The sequence below is a fragment of the Durio zibethinus genome, chromosome 6, assembly GCF_047325235.1.
Source record: "Durio zibethinus cultivar Kanyao isolate XHJ-2024 chromosome 6, ASM4732523v1, whole genome shotgun sequence".
Taxonomy (NCBI): domain Eukaryota; kingdom Viridiplantae; phylum Streptophyta; class Magnoliopsida; order Malvales; family Malvaceae; genus Durio; species Durio zibethinus.
In genome coordinates, this window is record NC_143167.1 from 2,963,015 (window position 1) to 2,987,751 (window position 24,737).

The 24,737-nt window shown below is 30.8% G+C and overlaps 1 protein-coding gene and 1 pseudogene across 2 annotated transcripts; one reads left to right on the top strand and one right to left on the bottom strand.

Moving 5' to 3' along the window:
• The first annotated feature begins 7,367 nt into the window (after positions 1–7,367).
• LOC149518341 (la-related protein 1A-like) lies at positions 7,368–16,816 on the top strand (annotated as a pseudogene).
• Positions 16,817–17,322: 506 nt separating this feature from the next.
• LOC149518342 (protein argonaute 4-like) lies at positions 17,323–23,225 on the bottom strand. 2 transcript variants are annotated; one of them, XM_089761818.1, is made up of 22 exons: positions 22,995–23,225; positions 22,686–22,891; positions 22,387–22,611; positions 22,155–22,291; positions 21,976–22,073; positions 21,785–21,882; positions 21,460–21,631; positions 21,246–21,362; positions 21,061–21,168; positions 20,862–20,924; positions 20,663–20,776; positions 20,381–20,549; positions 20,178–20,290; positions 19,898–20,035; positions 19,635–19,765; positions 19,294–19,359; positions 18,652–18,715; positions 18,383–18,494; positions 18,210–18,283; positions 17,803–17,897; positions 17,682–17,713; positions 17,323–17,498 (listed from the first exon to the last, which is right to left on the bottom strand). In XM_089761818.1, the coding sequence occupies exons 1-22, from the start codon at positions 23,223–23,225 to the stop codon at positions 17,323–17,325; spliced, it is 2,739 nt and encodes a 912-aa protein (XP_089617944.1). The 2 variants fall into 2 exon arrangements, with proteins under 2 accessions (XP_089617944.1, XP_089617945.1); XM_089761819.1 differs by having other exon boundaries at positions 21,460–21,615; positions 21,772–21,882.
• Between the last annotated feature and the right edge of the window lie 1,512 nt (positions 23,226–24,737).

Consider the following 24,737-nt stretch of genomic DNA (forward strand, 5'->3'; position numbering starts at 1 on the left):
ATTATAAACTACTTTTGTGTTATTTATTAATATTGTGCTTCGTGTTTCATTTATTTGTATAATGTTTATGTTATATTTTCGTGTGATATATTATCTTAACAAAGTAAAAACAAGAAAATAAGATTTTTTTTTTTCTACCAACATATTCAAAATGAGATTCCTTTTTTTTAACAATATGCTCATTCGACAAAAAGGGAAACAAAGTCAATATGCTCATACGTCAAAAAAAACCAAAGTCAAAGCACCAAAACTATATAATATTTAAAAATGAGATTTTTTTTTTCTCACAAAATGCTTAAAGAACCACATGCATGCACATGAAAGACGTGTTTACAAAGGATACAAATATTACCTAAAAAGCAGAGGATCTGTAGAAAAAAAATAAAAAAGCGTATGTTGATGAATGCTGGAACTTCCACAAGAAAAAAAAATATAGAGAAATAAGCACAAATGGTAAAATAAAAGAAAAAGAAACCCTTCAGAGTACCAAAAAAAAAGGAACCTTTGAGAATATGAGCTTGAACCCAGAGGTACCAAGGCCGGCTATGCACTAAAAAGGTTAACATGGAGAGGCAAAAAGGTGCTGCTTTTAGCATAAAAGTCAAAACTTTAACCAAATATATTGCATCATTTAAGGGGTAGAACGAAAATATACCAGAAAGCAAATACCTTTAACACATCAAGAGACAGTAAAAGACTATAGCTACAGAGGAAGAGTACATGAAGCGACAAAAAGCTTGTAAACGGAGTTAAAAATACCAACTGAAGCAAAAATGTACAGCTTTCTAATGGCTTGATGATAAGATGACAAAAAAGAAACCTTTTTTACTATAAAAGAACTGAATAATAAAATAAAATAACAAGGTTACGAAAGGTATATGTCTTTAAAAATAGAAAAGTGCTCTGCACTAACGAAAAACTACAGTTTTCAAAAATAGAAAAAAAAAAAAAAAAAAAACAGCTAAAAAGGTGCAAACTTGAAGCGTTTATTGAAAAACTAGAAACAAAATATGGCAACGAGCACAGATCATACTCAGAAAAGAAGAAAACCCTTGAAAAACCCACCCACTGAAGCGGCATTGCAATGAACAACGTTTAAAATTTTTCAAGAACAAAGGAGCTTTCAAAAATACCTCAAAAAACCAGTAAAAAAAGTCCAAAGATGAAAAACACAAGAGAAAAACACTGAAACCAAACAGGTTTCAGAGAAAAAAAAATACCTGAAATTTGGAGAACAAATGAAAGATAGAAACCCTAAAACTCAAAGAGACTCTCAAATACAAATCTCCTCTTATCGTTTTTTTTCTCTCGCGGAAAAAGCTATAAAGAGAGTGAAATGAACCTCCAAGGACCACCCGCCTTTGTCTTTGCCTTAATTTATATCCTCTGCATCGCGACTTACACGATTATGCTGCTTTACCACATCTGCACCGTCCACCTGCTCAATAATTTATTCATAATATGCATGAAAAGTTTTTGAATGATTAAGGTTTTTTCAATAATTATATAAGTGTTTATATTGATGCATCGTTAATATATAAATTTAATACATTATCAGTAATTAAATGATATTATTAATAAGATGAAGAAAATAATATCACCTCATTAATGTATAAATTTTTTTTAAAATTAATTTTTATATATTTATTTTAAAATTTGATATTTACTCATTAATAAAATGATTTCATTTGATTTAGTGACTATATATAAAATTTATACACTGATTATGTGTCAAATAAAAACTCATTATATAAACCTAAGATATAGGAATGGTACCAAATATATTAAAAAAGTCATTACTTTTTTATTAAAGATACCTAAAACTTTTCTAAAATAAAATGTTTGAACTAAGACAAATTAATTTTACTATCCTATAGTCGCATAGCAATAATCATTCATTAAAAAATTATTAATTGGCATAATTAATCATTTTACATAGTTATATAAAAGTTAAAATCTTTGGCAAAAATAAAATATTCAATATAGATGACTTATATTATTGACATATATGTACAATCTTAAAAAGTTATCATGTGTCATATAATAATGAATTTTATTTTATTTGATGCATTTTTAATTTGAAAATAAATTGATTATATATTTTTATTATTTATCTTAAATCATTCTTAACTAAAATTCTAATTGGATGGTTCTAGGTTAATTGAAATCTCAAAATTATGAATTTATCTACTTTAAACGATGAGGTGTGCTAAAAGAAGTAGAAATTGGATTGGGTGGAGAAGGGTGATTTGGGTAAAAAAAAATGAAAAACGAAAAGGAAAATAGTGTGAGGATCATGTACTCACAGATATAACTGTGATGTGATTTTGCGTGACACGTATGGATAGATTAAAATATCCGAAATTAAATACCATATGAAGTAATTATATAGCTTTTTATAGGAGTAGATTTTTTATTATATTAAATTTTAAATATTTTATCAACCACTTCCAATTCAATAATTAATATTGTTTAACAAAAAAATGTTGAAAAAATTTTTATCTATCCATAAATGATTTTATCCTAAAGATTTAATTTCATAAATTCTTGTTTTGGTAGACAAATTTTTTTAAAAGTATCATAGACATCCTTTTATTTTTTTTGTAGTTATCTTTATCGCATACAATTATCAAAATCAACATATTTATAATTCTTTATTGTTAATTCTCCAATTTTTTTTTCTAACAGTGGCAATATAAATGTTAGACTTATAATTATGATACTAGATGTTACATTTCTTCAAAATAGGTAAAATAATGGTAATGTTTACAAATCGGTGAAGGGAATTAAATGGATTATTAATAGTAGTGTGAAAGAGACATTTCAACAAATAAAACCAAAATAAATTAGGTGATGTGATTTTTTTTAAAATTTCATTTAGTTCATGCTTTTATTTTTTATTTTAAATAAAAAAATTAAAATGATGAATAAATAGTATAAAAATTTAAACACTGATCAACAAGATTTTTTTGAAAACGAAGATATTAAAAGTTATTGATAGTTATATGCATTATATTTTAATTTTAGTGATTAAAATTTAATTATAAAATAATTAAATATTAATAAAAATATATCAAAATAAGAAACAAAGACTAAATTTTTTTTAATAAAGAGAATATGAAAATAGATAGACACAATTAAAATATAAAATTTCGTGAATATTATGTTTAAATTCCTATTTTAGTCATTTTTATAAAACGTAAAAACCATAGTATATACATACAAATAGGTTTAGATGTTACTTATTTCACAGCTTAATCGAATTCCTATAGCTTCAATATTTGCTTTAAGGACTTTTAAAAAATTACATATTGATCTGCTCGATAATTTTTTTTTTAAATGCTCGATAATTGTTTCTTAATCCTTCTCAAATATATAAAAGAGTAGCGAGTGTTTTTCACGTACCTATTCTTAGGCACAACAAGCTAGTTAAAATGAGCACTTTTACTAGAGAAGTTGGTTTTGTAATTTTCTCACATCAATATTTGTTTATTTATACACTTTTATTGGGGTTAACTTAATTAATTAAAAAAAGTTTTACTTAAACATATTATAAAAGTTATATTTTTTTATAAAATAGGTCCAAATCTAGGTTTTAGGAAATGTGTCGTATGTACTGAGATTTAAAATTTACATTTATTGAATACTACTTCTTAATAATAATTGTATGAACTAATTTAATTAAATTTTTATTTCAAAATTTATATGTTTACCAAGCTCAAATATAATATAAATATATAAAACCAAAGTTTTTGGTGAAAAGGAAAAATTCAAGGTGTCTTGCATTTTAATATGTGGACCGTATTAAACAATCGACACCTTTTTTGTATTTAATCAATTTTATTTGATTTTATATAATTTTAAAATATTTCAATGCATTGATTATATTTATTTCTTTTTAAATTTTTAATTAACTTACCTCCTCCATATGTATGTAAAGTAAGAGCAAACTTTTAATCAACTATTTAATATATTCATATTTGATAAAATATGGTATTCAATCGAGTAGTTAATTTAAGCCATGTGTAAATATAAAAAACAAAAAATTTAATTGATTTTACATTATTAAGTTAATGAAATAAATTATTTCACTCTCCATATCCAATTGCTATTATTTGACCATCATTCACTCATAATATTTATTATTTTAATATTCACTTTCATTATTTTAAAGTTACCTTTTTAATTGATCTGCAACATACCTTTTGTATACATAACTTTAGGTTTTTATTTTGATAAACCTAATTTTAACCATCATTTCCTAATTTTATATCTTTTTATCACCTTTCATTATCCAATTCAACATTCATTTTTCATCATTCCTTGGTCTTTGTTACTTGAAGATTCTTCTTTATTAGTCAACTATTGAATTACACTTATGAACAATACAACTTATCATCTTTTAAAAATATAACATATTTGGCTACTTATCAACTTTTTAAAAATATAATTTATTGGCTTCACCTTTTAAGTTATGTATATATCTTTAATACATTGATTTCAAAATGATTAATAGATCAAATTAATTAGAGTTAGATTTGATGTGTCAAATCAAATTAAATTTATTATACTAATTTCAAAATTTTCTCTTTCCATTTCTTCAATATAGTTTAAATACACATTATATTTGACTATTCTAATAATCAAACATAAATTACTCTTAATTTAAATATTATTACTCTTAATTTTATTTTCATAAATGAATCATTCAAAAGTTACAAATCATTTGATAATTAATTTTCAAGACCCATCCGATATAAGTAAGAGTTTTTTTTTTTTTTTTTTTTTGAGGATTCCTAAGAAATAGATTGCATCATTGCATTTTTTTTTTAATTTGTGATACTCTTTTTGTCATGGAGTAAAGATAGTCTTTTTTTTTTAATGATGTTATATATAGATAGATTAAATGCACAAAAGTTAATAAAGTTAATTACTATTAAAGTTTTTATCATTTTATGTTTATGTTTATATTGTTTTGGTTACTATTGTTTTTTTCTTTTTTTTATTAAAATCTTTCATATGCATGCTTTATTATAGTCGAATAATAATTTATTTAAAAAACATTTTGAGAAAAAAACTTTTTAAGTTTGGAATATACATTTTGCTTTGGAATTCAAATATTTTTTGTATTATCATAATATATTTCATAAATATGAGTTTTGAACAATTGGTTATTGAATTGGGCCTCACTTAACCTTTATTGAAAATCAATTGTTCTAAAGTTAAGTGTTTTATTTCTAATTACTATTTTTATTATTTTTTTTCAACTACTAAATATTATCTTGATTCTTGAAAATTCAAATACATTTATCGTTATTTTATGGATTTAGGTGTATAGATGAAAAGAGTTGCTATCTATGTTTAAAATATATTAGTATAATTTTTGGTGCACAACATGCATGCATGCTTACACCTTCACTTCTATCAAAATGATTTTAATTTATTTTGTATGAATCAACTATATATATAGCATATTTTAAATGTAATATGTTGATTATTTTCACTTATGTTAATATCTTTTTTTGTCGATAATTTTGTTATGGTAATTTGAGTTCAAGTTGGTTACCACCTTTTGGAAACTCTTATTGCTGTTGGTGAAACTATCTTTATAATATAAGAGTTTTTTTTTCTTTTTACTAATGTACTCTTAAAAAAAGTTTTTAATTATATGGTTAAGAAAAATTTTACAGAAATGAATGATAAGGAATACAAGTTTTAGTAAAATTTTTCTTAAGGTTAACAAATATTTTCTCTTAACTTGCTTGATAATTAATAATCCTAATATGTTTGATGAATTATAACCAATTAATTCATAAAATCACATTAATTATCATAATGTATAGATCAGTAGACTTACCGCTAGACTTTATTTTAAAGAGGCACCACCAATATTTTTTCTTTAGGTGCAACTAGTCATTTAATTGAATCTATTCCATTTTAAAAGATGTCCTAAGTTTGACTCAGATATTTTTAAAATGTAGATTCATGTTTACAAAATTAAGATTAGATCTATGAGTTTGGTTACGTATAAGAAATGTTATAGTACCTTGTACCAATTTGATCTCCTGTTATCCAAAACTGTTAAAATTTTATCAAATAATTAGTTATTGAAAATTGTCTTAAAATTATTCCAATATGTTGGTAATAATTTTAGAGCATTCTCTTACTTCAAGAGTATTCAATGAAACTATTTGTTATGCCTTAAAGAGATTTATCGTCGGATTCATTAATATTTTATAAAATCTTTTATTTATAATATGTGGGATTTTGGAGAATCTTGATGTTAAAAATCTTTTTTTAATTCTCCAATAATTTGGTAAAATTTAGAAAGAATTTTTTACTTAAGAATTTATATAGAGATTGTTATTTACAACGCTTTTAGTAATTTCATCATTAAAGATTCAAAATCTAATTTTTATATAAACATTTTATTTTCATAAATATCTTTCAACGTGGTGGTAAGATTTTCTGTTAAAAATTATCTTTCAATATGTTGGTAAGATTTTATGAAAATTATTTCTTTTAAAAATTTTAATTTTTGTCAAAAATTAATAAAATTTTTTAATATGTTGGTAAAACCTTCTTTATAAAATTAAAAAATTTCTAATAAGTCGATAAGGTTTATTTATGGAAAATTCATTTTTTCAAAAAAATTTAACTTTCTAATATGTTTGTAAAATTTTTTTGTTTAATTTTTAAAATTATTAATTATTTATTTTAAAACCCTATAATATATTAGTAATGTTTTATTTTTTATTTTTCACATTCTTTTCTAACTCAAAAAATAAATAAAATAAAATGTAAAAGTACCAAAACAATACCAAAGAAAAGTTTCTAGCTCGGCTTTAGAATACGACTTGGTAGTTTGGCTCCTCTCAAAAGAAAAAATCAACTCGGCTTGGCTCATGGCATGATTCAGCAGCTTGGCTAAAAATTAGACTCTGGAGTTTTGGGTTTTCAATACGGATTTTGAGTCGAGTTAATGGTAAACGCGCAGGTGTTGACTATTTAAAACATAATGTTTAAAATCAATTTAAAAGTTAAAAATTTTCTATTTCCTTTTCAGTTTTCTCTTTAAAAAAACATATATATCTTTCTCTCTCTAAGTTCTCAAATGAACAAAGCCAAGCTTCAAGCCAATGTAAAAATCGGTGGCCGTTTGTTGCTACCATCATCGCACGCTGCCATTGGTCGTCACTCACCGTCATTGGAATCATTCCAAAAGATCTCCACAAGCTCCTTTCGGCCTTTTCTCCCTCTTTCTGAAATTAGTTTCCTTTGAAAAGGTCTAAAACCTCTTAGATTGTAGTTGAAGCTGCGACCCCGTTCAAAATTCTTTCACTGTTCGATTAAGTTGATCCTTATATATGCCTGTCTCCATCCCTTACTCTATACTTTTACCGTTTTCGATCTCCAAAATCTCATCTCGATCGTTGCAGACCACTATTGTCGTACCTTTTTCTGTCACTGGTGTTCTACTTGCCTATTATGGGTTCTATGATTGTATGTATCATTGCCGAATTCCTAGATGATTTTGCTTGTGTCAATGTTTAATTTGTTGTGGTTTTGTGTTTGCTCTCCTATACTGTGGTTGGTATTGTGAATATTTGCTGAAATTGTTGGCAGGTTTATGGTGGCAAAAGAGAAACTCGGTGGTGGGTGAAATTGATGCTTATAAGGGCATGAGGTCTCAACTAGAACTGTTGTGGACTGTCGCAACCAACTTCTGTGATATGGGTTATTTCCAATGGTTTAGGGAATGTGGTGACAATAGGTAGTCTAGTGGTTATATGTGTTAGAGGTTTGTGATTTTACTAAGGGAATTGAAGTTGAATGGAATTGACAGGGAAGGCCTTCGATTGGTTCTTACGATGGTGACAGTGTACATGGTGTGTGGGGTGATGAAGGTGGTATGATTTTTGGTGACTAGTGAATAGGTATGAAGACTTGGTACGAGGGACTTGCTGGAGCTTGCTTGGATTTTGTTGGTGGGGTGGTTCTTACTCGATTTTTCTATGTGATTTCCTCTAATTTTCTCCGTGTCTTTGTTTTTGTTCATTAGAACATTATTTATTGAAAAAACTAGAAGAGCTTTATCAAGATTAAAATTTTTTTTAAAAAATAACATAACTTAATTTTAAACTGTTTCATACGAGAATCGTCACTGAATAAGCTTTCAAATTTTTTTTTTTAATAATCAAAAAAACATGATAAGAATGGCAAAATTAAATAAATTGACATAACTAAGGATAATCAACAAATAATAAAAATCACATAAAATTAAACAAAATAATAAATAATATATATATATACAGATAAATGCAGTGAAAATAGAAAGACAAAAGAAATAAAAATAAGAATAAAATATAAAATTTTTCAATTAAGCTTAAATCGAGACTAAATTCGATTAGTTCGGGCTTTGGACTAAATTGGATGTCCACAAGAATCATAACCTATATATTATAAATCTACATCTTTATTTCTATTATTTTAATTTATTTTGTATGAATCAACTATGTTAGCCTTGAATTGATCCTTATTTTAAAATGATAAAATAATAAATTAAATAAGCTTGATCAAGATTTTGAAAAAGATTTATTTAGTACATGTTTTTAAGTTTTATATTTTGGTACTAAATAAATAATATGTTTTTCAAAGTATAAATAAACCTGTCTTTGTTTTCATATTTCTCAAACCAAATCTATCTTTAAAGATTATTTATTTGAGCTTAAATGAAAGTTTAATTGTTGTTTTTAAAGTAAACTTATTCATTTTGAACTTAATATAATTTTGATAATATTTTTTTTAAGAAATAGATTAACTTAGGAAAGTTGTTTTAGAAGAACAAAGTTTTCTAACATTAAACTTGTTTTATTTTTCTGTATTAATTCACAAAGTTTTAATATTTGAATTTTATATGGTTGGAAAGCTCTTTGAGTCTACTTTCTAATGGATCAAACAAAATCAAAATCCAAATTTTTTAAGAAAATATTTTGAATTTTTGTTAAACACTTTGTAGTTATGTAAAAACTGCACAATGAGTAATTTTAAAAATTCACTATAATTTGTACACAATGAATTAGGTAATGAATTTTAGATAGAAAAGCCCTTTAAGTCTGGTTTGTAAATCTTCAAACTGTTTGTGATTTGGATTTGTATAGCTCAAGATATGATTAAATTAGTGAGTATAGTACAAAACAAGAGTCAACCAGCTAGCCATGGACATGATTGATCCCCTTAAGAAGGGATCGATTGATTTTTCTTATAGAATGTAGGTTTGTGCTCGTGCATGAAAAATGGATCAATCACCCTTTTGAACCAATCGATCCCTTACATAAAGGGATCGATCGGGTAGGCTATTTTTAAGCCCAAATTGGTTCAAAACATGAACCAATCAATTCCCTCATGGAAAGGATCAATCGAGTCATGCCCAGAATAAGTCTAACGGTTAGTTTCTCGAGCATTCAGTGGCTATTTTCTTCTCTTAAGCATCCGTAATGGCTAGCTCTTCATTTTCTCTATATATTAGCTATTCCAACACGCCAAGAAAGTTGATGAAGCAAGAGAGCAAGTGCTAACAAGTTATATTTTCATTTTCTGTTAGAATCAAGAGATTTTAGAGCTTAAGTTCAATATCCTTTGTATTTTTTGTAGCCAAAATATTGTTGTTCTTCATTCATCACATTTTCTTATACTTCATTAGGCAAACACTTAGCCTTTGAGATGTGTTTTAAGTTTGCATTGTTATTAAATGATTTTGTAATCAAAATGTGAGGTATCCTTTTGAATTTGTGGGATTGAGAGGTTACGACTTAGCCTAAAAAGTAGAAAGTATAAACTTTCTATCTCTAAGCTTTAGTGAGAAAAAGGTAGGATTGTAATTTTAATTTAAGTATTATAGATTGAATCCTTGGTGTGGACAACCAAGAGAGAGGACGTAGGTGCCTTGTGGAAAATGATCGAACCTCTATAAATTTTTATATTTGATTTCTCTATCCTTATCTCTTTATTTAGATTGTAGGTCATAATTGCTTATAGTTCATCAATTCATTATTGTTTGCATCATATTGTGATATTAGTTTTAATTTTTATTCAATTATATTGAAATCATTTGTTTTGAAAGAATTTGAAGAAATTCAATTCACTCCCTCTTTGATCACCATCTCACCTATAAAGCTAACAAGCTATATATGTAACATATTTTAAATGTAATATGTTGATTGTTTTCACTTAAGTTGAGATATTTTTTATCGATAATTTTGTTATGGTAATTTGAGTTCGAGTTTGTGACTTCTTTTTGGGAACTTTTATTGATGTTGGTTAAATTTTCTTTATAACATAAGAGTTTGTTTTTTACTAATATACTCTTCAAAAAAAAGTTTTTGAATATAGGGTTAAGAAAAATTTTACACAAATGAATGATATGGAATACTAGTTTTAAGAAATTTATTGTGATGGTTAACAAATATTTTCTCGTAACTTTGCTTGATAATTAATAATCCTAATGTGTTTGATGAGTCATAAACAATTAATTCATGAACCACATTAATAATCATAACTTGTATATCATAGGTTTTCATCTTTATTTCTAATAAAATATTATTTAAATGGGTTTTTGAAAATTTTAAAACTTTACAAAAAATTTGGTCTCTTATAAGATATAAAAAACATGTAGTATCGATTAGAAAATTAAAGTATTTAAAACACAAATAACTTAATTGAAATAGTTAATAGAATAAAAATGGTATATGCATTAATACATAATAATTACTCTACTTTTATTCCTTTCGAAAATATATATGTTATTTTGTTAAAGGTCAAAGATAAAAAAAATTCAATCTTATCGGTTAAATTATAATTTTATAATAAAAAAGTTAAATTTGCATTTAAAATTATTAGGTTTATATATCATTAGATTTAATTTTTTTAGAATACTATTACACATATATTTACTACTCATATTATTAAAATTAGATTTTTAGCTAAATATATGATAATGGGAATATAAATTTTTGTTAATAGTATAGTGTTTTTAAAATAAACATGCTAATTTTTTGTAAGTAATAATAGTATTTGTAAGAAAAAATATAAAACAATTGCTTGCCCCATGTATAACATGAGTTTAAAATTAATATTGATTAATCATTCTATCTAATTAAGAAGCCTAATGGGTTTGTGACACTCATCAACTTTTTTTTATTCATGGAAAGAAAATTTGAACATGTTCTTTCAATAAAAGTAGCATATATCGATGGATCAATTGACTGAGCCAAATGTCGACCAATTTTTAAACGTAAATAATAATAATGTAATTTGATTTCATCCACGGTATACGTATGATTTTACCAAATTCATAATAGTTTTGTCAAGGAGTCTCTTTTTAACAAGTTTCCAAGGGTGGTGTTTTTGCTGGTATACATACCTTAAGGTTTTAATATGAGTTCTGTCATCTGTATCAATTAAATTCGAGGGGACAGACTTATGTTGACAATCTGTAATTGTTTTGTGGTACACTGGCAAGTGACACTCCTTTTCCGATGCTGTTCTTTGCTTGGATGGCCTTGTCTTTACTTGGTAATTGATATTATAGGGTGACAAGATACGGAGACGTGACGAGTGGTCCAAGTGGATTCCAGCTAGTTCGAAGACAACATTGTCATCAGAACCTCAGGCAACTCAGTACCAACTTGAAGAGAATGCCACTGATTCATGTGGAAATGGTGATGTGAATGAAGATAATTGAAGGAACACTTCTGAAGAAAATGATAAATTTACATTGCATGGTGGGAGCTTGGAGCGTGTTTCAGCTGTGGCCAATCCTATGGAAGTAACACGTAAAAATAACAGAAAACATGCAGTTGCGCAAGTTCTATTAAATTGTGAGAAATGAGCATTCTATGGTGGAAATGAACAGCAAATTAATTGCTGATTCCCACATTAAATTCTAAGATGTCGAACAGTTACAAAGAGTTGAGTCTGTAAGGTTTACTGACAATAAAGCTGAAAGTATGGAATTATTATCAGATGTAACAATACAAAATGTTGCTGACGTATCAAATGATTTCGCACACACATTTATGCTTGATGAAGAGCTAGAGCTCGAGCAAAAAGCACTAAAGAATCTTTCAGCACTTAAAAGGTACTAGATTGTTTTTGTATTTAATTCGTTTGAGCTAGGGAAATTTCGACTTTCTGTTTAAAGGCAAGTTTTAAACACCTAGATGCTAATAACCTTCCCTTCAATTCTGAATGGCATTTTTTGTTCAGAATGGATGATGAAGATGACGAGATGGTTATCAACGATCAGGATGTTCAGAGACTTGTGATTGTTACCCAGGTAATGTGGTACTGCTTTGTATGAATTCTCTTTTTGCGTTGTTAATTGTTATTGTTATACTTCATGTTTAAAGATTGGGTCGTTGCAATAGCTTCAAGGGATCTTCTAACTTCTAAGTTTATGTATTTACTTGCTAATTCAAGATAGTTGGTCTGATATCATGACATTCCAATAGTATCATATTGATTGTCTGATGTCATGAGAAAATGATAAGAATGTCAGACTTTACTTTGAAATGAATGGAAATACAATTCAAAAAGAATATATATATATATATATATATATATAATACCCCATCTAAATCTGTTATTTCGTAGACATCACATTTATGAAGCATGTACGTGCATAATGTAATACTTCCATGTTGTGCAGTTGAAGCAATGTAAACTTATTCAAGAGGGCAGTGTTCTTTCCCAATTGCAAATAGAAAGATAACCATTTTCTTCACATCAGCAATAATTTCGAATTTAGTGACATTAAGATAGGACATTCTGGCCCACTACTCTTGCATCTCTTTTCTTCCAATTTCTTCTGATATTCTTATTTTTTATTGAGACTGGTATGTTCTCTCTCGGTTTTTAGGTTACGCCGTGATCACGCATTTTGTTTGGATCATGTTTTACTCATATTAAACACTCGAATGTTTCTGTTTTTCTTCTGATGGCACGTACTTATTTCTTCTGATGTGCAGAATAGTGGGACAGGTGAAGGACCAAAAGCTGGTGCGAAAGATTCAAAGTCCATATCCAGTGAGCTTGCTGTTGTGATAAATGATGGTCTTTACTTCCATGAACAGGTCAAGGGACAAGCTTTTCTAATTTACTTAAAACTGTGTTATGGTACATATTTATAAGTTGCGTCTTTTTCTGTAATCTAATTACTTGCTGGTGACCGTTATGAACAGGAGCTGAAAATTAAACGATTTAGTCGTAGAAAGAATAACTCTATTTATGAGAATAAAGATGGAAATCCAAGGTCTCCAAGGAGTGCATCGGGAGTATCAAATTCGAAGATAGGTGAAAACGCCGCGGGGAGCAGTAGTCTTGTGGAGTCTGGAGGAAAAAGTTCCTGAAGGAAGCAAAATAAAGGTTTCTCAAGGCAACATTCATTCCAGAAGCAGAGAATTTTCTCCAGCAACTTAAAGAATCATGGAACCAGTCACAACTCAATTTCAATAATATCAGAAAGTCCACCAAGTAATTCGGTTGGATATTTCTTTGGTTCTACTCCTCCAGATAGTTATGGGTTAGTTCTAAGTGATCGTTTCCTCATTTTAAATATCATGAGTAACTGAGGTTCTTTTGGCTTGTTTTCTAATAGTAGAACTTTTTCTTGCTTTTGAGTGCAAGAATACAGATTACTGCCGGTTTCAAATATACATGAAACCTAATTTATTTGACTAGACTTTAAGGTTTTCCGTAGTTAATGGATGTCTAAGCATTTTTTACAGCTCTAGGCCGCCTTCCAAGTTGAGCTGTTCACCACATGGAACTCTTTCTAGCAGTCCACTAGTTGGTTCCTTGCCAAAGTCATTTCCACCTTTTCAGCATCCAAGTCATCAGCGGTTAGAAGAAAATGATTTCAAGCAACAGAAGTAAGGGATGGTGGATTTTTTCTCTAATATATGTATGTATTTTTGTATACTTTTGCACAGTTCCACATATAACTTCATGACATCGTCAGATTTTTGTTGTACCTAAAACAGACTTTCTTTGTGGTCTGTGCTAGAGCCCTTCTGCATGTACTTGTACTTGCTCAGAGAGGTATATAGGGATGGAGAGAATGAGAATGAGCACTTGAAAAGCAGAGTTGGCTAATTCAGTTGTTTTTACATTCAGTTACTTAAAGTTTCATAAGCGCTGCCTGAGTGACAGGAAGAAGTTGGGAATTGGTTGCAGTGAGGTGGACTTTCTTTCAGAACTTTCTAAGTTATTAAATAACTGTTTTACATGAAATGAAAGATCAACTATTGCACAACTAACTTCTATTGTTTAATTGATTCTCATGTCTAGGTAAGTTCTACTAAAAGTATTTACTCTTGTACCTCTTTTTGAATTTTGTCTTTGTTTTGTATTAGTACTCAGTCATCTTAGTCACACAAGAAATAGGTTGTGTGGTGTGCTTTCATCTTTTACCTCCCCATTATGTCATTTGTAAGTGAAGAAAATTGAATATAGTTTAAAGTATTACCGTCAAAATTCTGTTGTCTGCATAGATCTTTATGTATTTTAAAAAACTGAATGGTCTTTCTTCTGCTTCCCATCTGTTTGCGGATGTTTCTTTGTTCTCTGTTGCAAACCATTATAAACCCAGCAAGTGTACGTCACCTGAGCATTTGCATTTTTTTTTTTCGAAATATAAAGGTTTCCTTTGCATGCATTTTCACTAGATGTATGGAAATAGAACTTTTTTCATGGTGGCCCCTGGTTTTGCATGCAGGAAATGAATTCACTGTACAGGTTTTGGTGATATTTCCTTAGGGATATCTCTGTCCCTACTCCCTTCTATGTATAGTGAGTTCCGGAAACTTGCTCTTGAAGGTTAATTACGATTATGGGATAGAGTGTCTTTTCAGGTTTTATAGGTAACATTGATAATTATGCCCACTTTTATGGCTTTTTGAAGCACCTCTGAAGTATTGACTATGCTTTTGTTTCGCCCCTTTTTTGTTCAGTATGTTTTCTTTGCAGCAAATTATTTTCTCCTTACTAGAAGAGGGGGTTTAGCTTCTTCTTTCTTGTCTATACTAATTAAGTTCATCCTTTTTCCAGTTATGGTTTGGAGAAGAAAGTGTCTTTTTAGTACTTGAAGAAGAATTTAGAAAGAAAGAATTTTTTTTTTTTTTTTTTTTTGCAGATTTTGGATTTGACGAGAATCTCTATAGTGTTCTGGAGGTGAATAAAACCAGCTATCAGAAATGTAATGAGAAAGATTTCATGACAAGTATAACAAGAGGTGGGTGAGATGTGTTTGAAATGAAAGAAGCAAGGCCATAATACTTCATCAGTGGCAGAGGCTTCTGCTTTCAAGGAGTGAAAGTTGGTGTCCATGTTGAAGATATAACATCAGCTCCGGCACCCTCTCTCCAGGGAAAAGCAGTTCTTCATCAAATTCTTGGAGCCAAAATTTTCTGCCGATGCTGGCTACTACAGTGTTGTTGATCTTTCTTTCCAATTACTAATATCAGTCAGATGAAATGGAATATCTTTCCAAAGACTTCTGGTCCGAGGAGAATCAAACAAAACAATAATGAAAATGACCTTTATCCCAAAAACTTTCCATTACAGATATCATTGTGAATTACAGGTGCCGGACGTCTAATTTCATACCAAAACAGATTTCAAACTGTCGTGGGAGAAAGTGGAAATAACATTCAAGCCATGTTCTTCTATATCAGCTAAATTCTTCCTATTTTTTTCCAACATTCTGCAAACGTTTGATTTTTAACAACAGCAGGTGTTCTAGAATCAAAATAAACAGTCACACAAGATTCACCAAACGGATCTGTTTGGAAACATTAAGTGTGATTATCGACCATTCCAATTTTGTGAGATAGTTGTAGTCTGGTCATGTTAAAATCTGCTCATAACTGGCGCCAAGTTTCTTGCTTCAAACTTTAGAGTTCTGTGATTATAGATACATACGAATTTGAAATGCATGTGGTGGTAGTGCATCAGCCTTATTATCAAGAAAGACCAGTGCATTAGCCTCGTTATCAAGAAAGACTAAGTTTTGGTGGGAGAAAGAGTGGTGAAAATGAAGGGTTTGAAGATAATACTTGCCTGCCCGGTGCTGCTGATGGTAACAGTTCTGAACACAAAGAGCAGGCAGCCAGTTCCACACAGGGTTGGAGGAGGAATATTTACTTGGAAACCAAATGTTCACTTCACTGATTGGGCAATTCGTCAGCAGTCCTACGTGGGTGACTGGCCCTGTAAGTTCTATCATTGTGATTCAACCTTTATCTTCCTGGAAAGCCCTTCATTTTTCTCTTTTTTTTTTTTTCCATTCCTTCTTATACTTCCGCATCTTTGATTTTTTTTTCTTTTTCTTCCAATGATTACAAATGTTGAACTGCATTGACAAAACTGAATTTCATATTTAGTTTGTGTATATTTTGGATTCAACAAGCAGCTATATACAGTTGTACAAATGAACAGGACAAGCTATTACAATTGCATTGACGAAATCTTCATCAACAACATTACGGTGGGAGTAGGGATGCGTTCAATCTCAGAGGCAAAACATTTTACTTCATAAGCTGCCGAGGCTACCGCCTTAAAGGAATGAAAGTTGCCTAATTTCCAAGAATCCCCAACTTTTCCACTGACTGCATCAAACCATTCTGGAAAGTTGATCTGCTTGTTATGGTTGCCATGGTTTTGAAATGGATACTCCTTTGAAATATTGCTGTTTCTTTTTTCCTTGGTACATGAAACAGTGGAGATTCGTTTTTAACTGGAAGTATTGTCTATAAATTTTTGCATGCTATTTTTTTTCCTACCAAAACCAACAAACTCTTTCCTGAAAAATTAAATAAGCTAGAAATATAACTCATTCTTGCCACAGAAAAGCATTACATTATATAATAGAGAAGTAATATCGAAATGGTATAGTTTTCTAAGCATCACAAACCAACAAAAGTAGTTACTCAGAAGCCACATCTAACTGGTTAAGTAACTGATACCCAAGCCCAACAGTAAATAAGAGCACAGAGCAAAGGGCAGTGGTGTAACCACTTCTCTAAACCAAACAGGAAATAGCCACTGTGAATTACCTAGTCAAGCATTCATATCTTTAGATACGTTAGGGGCTAAGCATCCAAAAAGTTTATAATCAAAATGGATGATGATTCAGAGAACAGCACATCATCATCAGAACAAGTCTGCGATAGCCCTACCTCTAAAGGTTAAATATACTTAAAAAGAGTTTCCGATCAGTTGTTGGTAAAACCAAAAGCCTATAGAAAACATGGTCCAAAGGTCTCAGCAAAAGAACATAGAATCGGAGACATTCTTTTTCAACCACGGCAGTTGCGGAACAGGTACGGCTCCAGGAGCAGTCACCCCACCATGGCTTGAGGATGTCTCAGAAGCCTCATCAAACTTCAGGAAAGTCCCCAACTGCGAAGCTGCCAAATGCGCATAGCGGATAGGAGCAACTGCAATCCAAAGTAAGATTGAAACAAACACCTTTAAGAAATGGAAATACAGAATCAAGCAAAAAACGACAAACTATTCTCTGGAGATCATGTGGGAAAATCATTAGGTAAACCAAATTAACTTGGCGTTTGAGAAAAAGCATATCATAAACACTAGGGAAGCAGCTCAACCAGAATACTTACCTACTGATATGGCAGTGGTATTTCTTTGATAACTGCATTAGAAAGAGATTACAAGGAATGCAACAGTGATTACAGCTTAAAACATTTATGAAGAAATTACAACACATGATTATACACTTACACATATGATAGAGAATGGACAAGTTCCTGCAGATCGTCGACCGAACATCCAATCTCATTTAAGAGAACATGATAATGGGTAGGCCTTGTGGTTCCCTGAACAGCGAACACAAATTATAAAAACAAACCAACATTACAATAAAAGATGAAGGGCTATACCCATGAGACACAGCAAAAGCATCGAGCACAACTTGGATGAGGAAACCAACCACAAGAGGAACTTCAATCTCAGTTGTAAATTTTCTTTCACAACAGAACATACATGACAGCCTTAAAATACAAACAATGAATTCTGGATAGAGAAGGCAAGTACAAATGTAGTTGGCAATATCTTGACCAATTAAGCGAGACAAAATTGCAAAATCAACAACCGTTGATCAACTGAAACAAAATTCTAGAAAAACTTACAACCATTCCAGCATGTGCACATAGATAAAAGTCATTGTTTTGTGGATGACAAATTGTGTTGTCTATCACAGTTCCTGCATAATAATAATAATCATAATAAAAAAAAAAGATCGATTTTAACAACTATAACAGAGGTACCAGATGACATGCATCAAATAATGAGTGAGCCTCACCTGGTAGAACATTATCAGGAGATCCCTGCTGGAAAAACCTTGTATGATGACTTTTTTGTGCTACAATGACCACAAACTTGGGGTTCCAATTCTCATCAAGAAACTTGCAAGCCTATAAAGTAAACGTTAACCAGAGATGTTTTGTCCCAGGCACTATCATCTTAAGGCTGATTTATAACTAGCACAATTTTCTCACTTTTTTTGCATGAATAACTAAAAAAGAAATGCACAATTTTCAGTTCCCATGATTGAAAGGCACTACTGCATACCTCAATAATTTGACCCAGTTCAGTGTTCAAAACATGATTGAACTGTGACTCGCTAACCCCATCCCTGAGTTGAACCAAGAATAATGAGCAAGTAAGCAATATTGCATTAGCATCCGAAAAAAGTGTAACGGAAAGATCAGCAAAATAACCACAAACTAGATTACAAGAAATATGTAAAGAAATATGAATGTTAGTTAGGGCATTAGGGGGGATTTACATCATTTTAAGTCATATAGCCAGAGCAGAAAATGAGGATAATAGAAAAGGCTAAAAAATGAGAATGTTCTGAAGCATTTCAAACAGCAGGCAGCAAGGAACATGCTAGGTTGATTAAAAGTTTAAAGGACAACTTGTACAATCTGTAAGCGACATGAAGAGACTAAGCAGATCAAATATACTTGAATATCAATACAGCATTTCACAAGTAAAAAGATGATTTAAAAGAATAAATACACCCATTACTTGAAGTCAATACAAATAGAGTTTGCAAAGCAGAGACCAAGCCGTGGCAATTAAGAACTAGGAAAACCAAATTTTGCATCCCTGAGTTCCCTAAAAATGTATTCTTTCAAAATGTATGATTTAGAATATTGATATTATATAGAATGAACGTGAGAAACAGCAAAATGTAAAATAAGAAACCTGAATATGATGATTTGAGTAGGCTTTCTCTGTCCTGAGCTTCTATAAAAGTCCAATACAGCCTGCCTGATATCAAAGAAAATACGTTAGGTACACAAACTATAAACATTATATTCTCAAAAGTTAAAATACTACGACATAAATGATTACCAGCAGAATAACATATTCTTATTACAACACACCCCCAATGACGCCCCAAGCAAGAAGAGAGAAACAATAATAAGGATATAAAAAATAAATTTTCAGCAAATAACTTGTCCCTTTTTTTGGATAAACGATGTCCTTATTTTGGCCAATACTTGTCCCTTCGTTAGTCAAATAACTTTAAGATTGAAACGTACCTCATAAGACCTCCATCCACCTGGTCAGACACTCGTTTGAATAGTGAATCTATCATTTTAACCTTGGGCGACTGTGTCCGAACAGATGCCCTATAGCGGGAAATCGAAGGCCACTGCCTGGAGTTAACCACCTACAATTAAATACAATTAAAAAATCTCACAAAATTTGTAGTACAGAGAGACTGCCAATTCACATCTCTATAACTGCTTGCAATTGATTGAAACTCGAGAAACCCAATGATAAGGAATAAGATCTTCCCTACCGCAGCTATTGACGGGACATCGGACTGCCCAGGAGAGCCATGTGACACACCCATGCCAAGGATCATAGTTGGAACACTTGAAACGACAGGGAATGAAAGTGTTTGTTCAATTGATAACATTGAATTCAGTCCTCCGAGCTGTGAGCAGATTATGATATTAGCAGGTTTAATTATAAATAGAACAATAACCCTACTGGTTTAACTACAGAAGATTAGAACTGCAACCAGAGGAATGACTCAAGTTAAAAAAAAAAAAAAAATTCATTGGACGGAAGCAGACCTTTGCATTGATCTTGAGAAGCAGATTCGTAAGGTACTTGTCATTGAACCTAGTTGGAGCCATACACTGAGTGACTATGCCAAAGTGACCCAGATTCTTTCGCTTCCATGGACCTTAGAAAATTCATTGAACTTACAACGTAAGCAAAAGACTTGAAGAAAAACATGCATAGACAATGTATGAACAGATGCGTTTGTGCACACCATAAAGACCAGAAATTTTCCTATCGGGCAGCAGACAAAGAAGGAACCGTGGAGTTTTATGAGTAAGTTTAGATTGCAGCTCATCAAACATCTTCTCCACTCTACCCAAAGGAGAGAGACGTCTGTTCTCATTCATCTCTGTGAACACACCTAATGGACTATCTACAGGCTGAAAAAGAGACATGGAAAAGAACTTGAGCCAACAAGTTGAATTCTATAACTTTGTATGTGCTGACTGACAATACCAATACAACCAGTACAAAAATTAGACAACAAACTTACAATTCCTTTCATTTCTCCGCATCTCATCAGATCCCGCACAAGTTTATTTACATCACAACGTGCCGAGAAGTTAACAACACCCCAATCTTCAATCCTAGTTGGCTCCACAAATCTCTACGAAAGCATAACTGAACTGTTGAGAAACAAGAGATGAAACATATGTAAGATAGAAGGCTGCAAAAGCAAAGAAGCTATAGACCTTATTGTTGAAATTCCATCGCCCATTCCGTGGCAAGAAATGTTCACCATCGCCCGCTCTTATCTGTCATCAAAAGATAACTCAATTGGCATGTAGATCTAAACGAAGGATCATTAAAATAACCCTCAACAACCAGCATACATGTACAAAATATCAAAGAAACAAACAAAATTCAGAAAGATAAATATCATTAACCTACCCATGGAGCTGGCAGAATACGGCCTTCCACTTGGATGAAATTAGAGCTGATAGAAACACCACATGAACGCAGCATTGGTTCAGCACCATAATTGCTGTTATGCAAAGCCTGCACAAAATTTTGCAACACTCATAAGTTGTAGAGCAAGTGGAATGTTGAGAGTCAAAAGCTTATAATAGACCTACATTAGACAAGATACTCAGTCTTTCTTGAGGCTTCTGCCTTGATTTTTCGACTAGCGAAGCTCTTTGGAAAGTGGATAGCGCTTTTGTGTAGCGTTGCAAGGACACCAAAGTGCAGAGCTATGGCATTGCAACAGGTGCACAACAAATCATAGACAAGAATTAGTTGCTAAGCATATATCATGTAACAAAACAAAACCACAATGCACCCATTCACCTCCATAGGAATATATGTTGGCCGATTTGGCATGCCAACATTAATGCATCGCAAATCTGCAGAATAATCCAACTGTATCTTGCGATGGGTGACAAAATATTCATAAACAGTAATCTCCACAGTCTCAGCTTCACCAGTCTCATTCTTCGTACTCTTCTGCTTCCATGAGAACCTGCATTATGGACACAGTACACAACAAATAAAAAATAATAACTTTAAACTGAAGTATTACACAACATGGTAGTAGGAAAAGCTCAAAGTTAAATTGTAGCCAATTTAGCCCAAATCAAAGAAAAAGCACTATTGTGAGACCAGGAAACCATACATCTGATCTTTGCAGTAAAGGTCACTCAATCCGGTAATCTTGTACTCCAGATTGGATGGTCTGACTTTTACCCTCAGATTTTTAAGCACTTGTTTAGCCTATTCAGGGTTTCAAGCAATTGCGGTTTAATAATTAATAATTGATGCAAAGAACTCTAATTCACTTGGCTAAAAAATGTAGTTATTGATAACCTTGTTCCAGTCCAGGCAGTGAGGATCTCTCATATTCTGATTGTCAAGTAAAAAATCCAATACTGGACCGGGTCGAATTATCATTGTATTTGATACATCTGAAACACAAAGAGAAATAGTAATTAAACAAACAATACAAAGCACACAAATGCAAAAGCGCTGAGAGATAAGGTTCCAACCAATATTCAGTGAAAGGCCTCCTTGAGTAGCTCTGAAACTTGAATGGAACCCCCTGCATCCTAGGACACCACCGCCAATGTTTGTATAATTATTTTCATCATCTTGGAAAAAAGATTGGCGAACGGGTAGGCATCCCCTATGAAAGTCATTGTAATGTCAGAATAAATACAATATCCGGTATCAAAACCTACAGGTGGAGAAAAGAATATGCAGGCACATATTTTAACTCACCGTTTTGCAGCATGCTGCCGTAAAATGATATCTAGCACCCTCAGGGCTTGTTGTGAGTTTTCTGATTCTTGTCCATACAAAGCATTTTGAATGGCTTGCATGGGAATCTTTGCGGCAAAGCTAATCTCCGCGTTAAAAGTCTTTGACTGATGCATACGTCTTAATATATTCCTTCCACGCTCTTTTGGGCTTTCATTGCCATCAGGGCTTGCATTCCTATTGTTTCTATACATAAAAAATTAATGACAATGAATGGGAGCAGTATAAATACTTCAAATCAATCTAAAGTGCACGTCAACCTGTTGGATGTAACATCCTCAAGTACAACTGGAAACTCAAGCTTGGTACTTGGGAGAGGACCAACAGTAAATAAACTCTTCTCCCCATCATATGCAAAGTCCTTTCCAGCCAACTCACTGCTGTAGGTCTCATGCAACTTATCTATCACCTTTCTTCCAACACCCTTCCCATCCACTGGGCGACCATCTTCGTAAGAAAGAGAAACCTGTTGAACCAAAATGCAAAAGAAGAAGAAACTTGAATCAATAATTTCTATTTACCAATGAGAAAAAAAAAAGAGAAGCAGAGCGAAGTAAGCAATTACGTACACTGTAATGGAAGAAATGTTCATCAACACTTCCAACATTCACTTTGAATTGATTTGTGAGAATAGATATCTTCTGCCCTTCAGATCCAAAACCTTTCCTGGCCATTGGGACACGTACAACCTTCTTTGCAGGTTCAGATTCTGATTCGTTTGGTACTGCATTGCGCGGCAGAGGCAGGGAAGGAGGAAGAGTGCCTGTTGCCCCACTTCCCTCATCCTCAGACGAGTCCATTTCCTAACCAAGAAAATTTTTCTTACATGAAAGAAAAATAAAATATAGTAAGCACTTAAGATTAGCTACAAGACAAATTCCCTAAAAGGTAGGTAATAGTATCATTTCATGGATAAAAAGATTAGCAGAAAAAAATAATTCCTACTCTTAACTTGATAAATTAGTTATTACCAACAAAAGAGAAAAAACTAGAAACAATCACTCTTGACGTATCATAATTTTAAAATTCGTCATTCTATATAATTTAGTATTTAGTTTACTTAAATTAGATAGTGTTTATTTATATATATAGTTTTTCTTTATAAGATTATATTTTTTTTTAACTTTAAATATCCTAAGAGAAATCAACAAAGATATATCTTTTTTTTTTAGAGAAATATAAACATAAAAATTTAAAGAATTCAGAAAATAGAATAATGACTTAAAATTAGATTGAAAATTTTTGTGTCTATTGTGTAAATACTAAATTTCATTTATTTTATAAAAATTATGTTTAACAATTAATATAAATAAAAAAATATGAAATATAATTTTTAATTTTATTAAATTCATAGATAATTATTATTAAAATTATAAATCATATTTCTTTCGTGTTATTTATTAATATTGTATTTCGTATTCCCTTTATTTGTATCATATTTATGTTATATTTTCATGTGATATATTATTTTAACAAAGTGAAAACAACAAAATGAGATTTTTTTTTACTAATATACTCAAAATAAGATTTTTTTTTCGACCGATATATTCAAAATGAGATTTTTTTTTCGACCGATATATTCAAAATGAGATTTTTTTTTTAACAATACGCTCATTTGCCAAAAAGAAAAACAAAGTCAATATGCTCATACGTCAAAAAAAAAAAAAATCGAAGCACCAAAACTATATAATATTTAAAAATGAGATTTTTTTTTTCCTCACAAAATGCTTATAAAATCACATTCATGCACATGAAAGACGTGTTTACGAATGATACCAATATTACCTAAAAATCAGAGGATCTGTAGAAAAAAAATAAAAAAAGCGTATGTTGATGAATGCCGGAACTTCCACAAGAAAAAAAAAAAAGAGAAATAAGCACAAATGGTAATATAAAAGAAAAAGAAACCCTTCAGAGTACCAAAAAAAAGGAACCTTTAAGAATATGAGCTTGAACCCAGAGGTACCAAGGCTGGCTATGCAGTAAAAAGGTTAACATGAAGAGGCAAAAAGGTACTGTTTTTAGCATAAAAGTCAAAACTTTAACCAAATATATTGCATCATTTAAGGGGTAGAACGAAAATATACCAGAAAGTAAATACCTTGAGCGCATCAAAAGACAGTAAAAGACTATAGGTGCAGAGGAAGAGTACATGAAGCGACAAAAAGCTGAAGCAAAAATGCACAGCTTTCTAATGGCTTGATGATAAGATGACAAAAAAGAAACCTTTTTTACTATAAAAGAACTGAATAATAAAATAAAATAACAAGGTTACGAAAGGTATATGTCTTTAAAAATAGAAAAGTGCTCTA

What these genes read in the sequence shown, in the direction of transcription:
- LOC149518342 (XM_089761818.1), bottom strand. Translation starts at nt 23,225, where the DNA reads ATGGACTCGTCTGAGGATGAGGGAAGTGGGGCAACAGGCACTCTTCCT. An exon ending in AGGCCTTTCACTGAATATTG is followed by an intron (nt 22,074 to 22,154) that starts GTTGGAACCTTA and finishes TTTGTGTTTCAG; the next exon opens with ATGTATCAAATACAATGATA. An exon ending in ACTCAAATCATCATATTCAG is followed by an intron (nt 18,716 to 19,293) that starts GTTTCTTATTTT and finishes GGTTCAACTCAG; the next exon opens with GGATGGGGTTAGCGAGTCAC.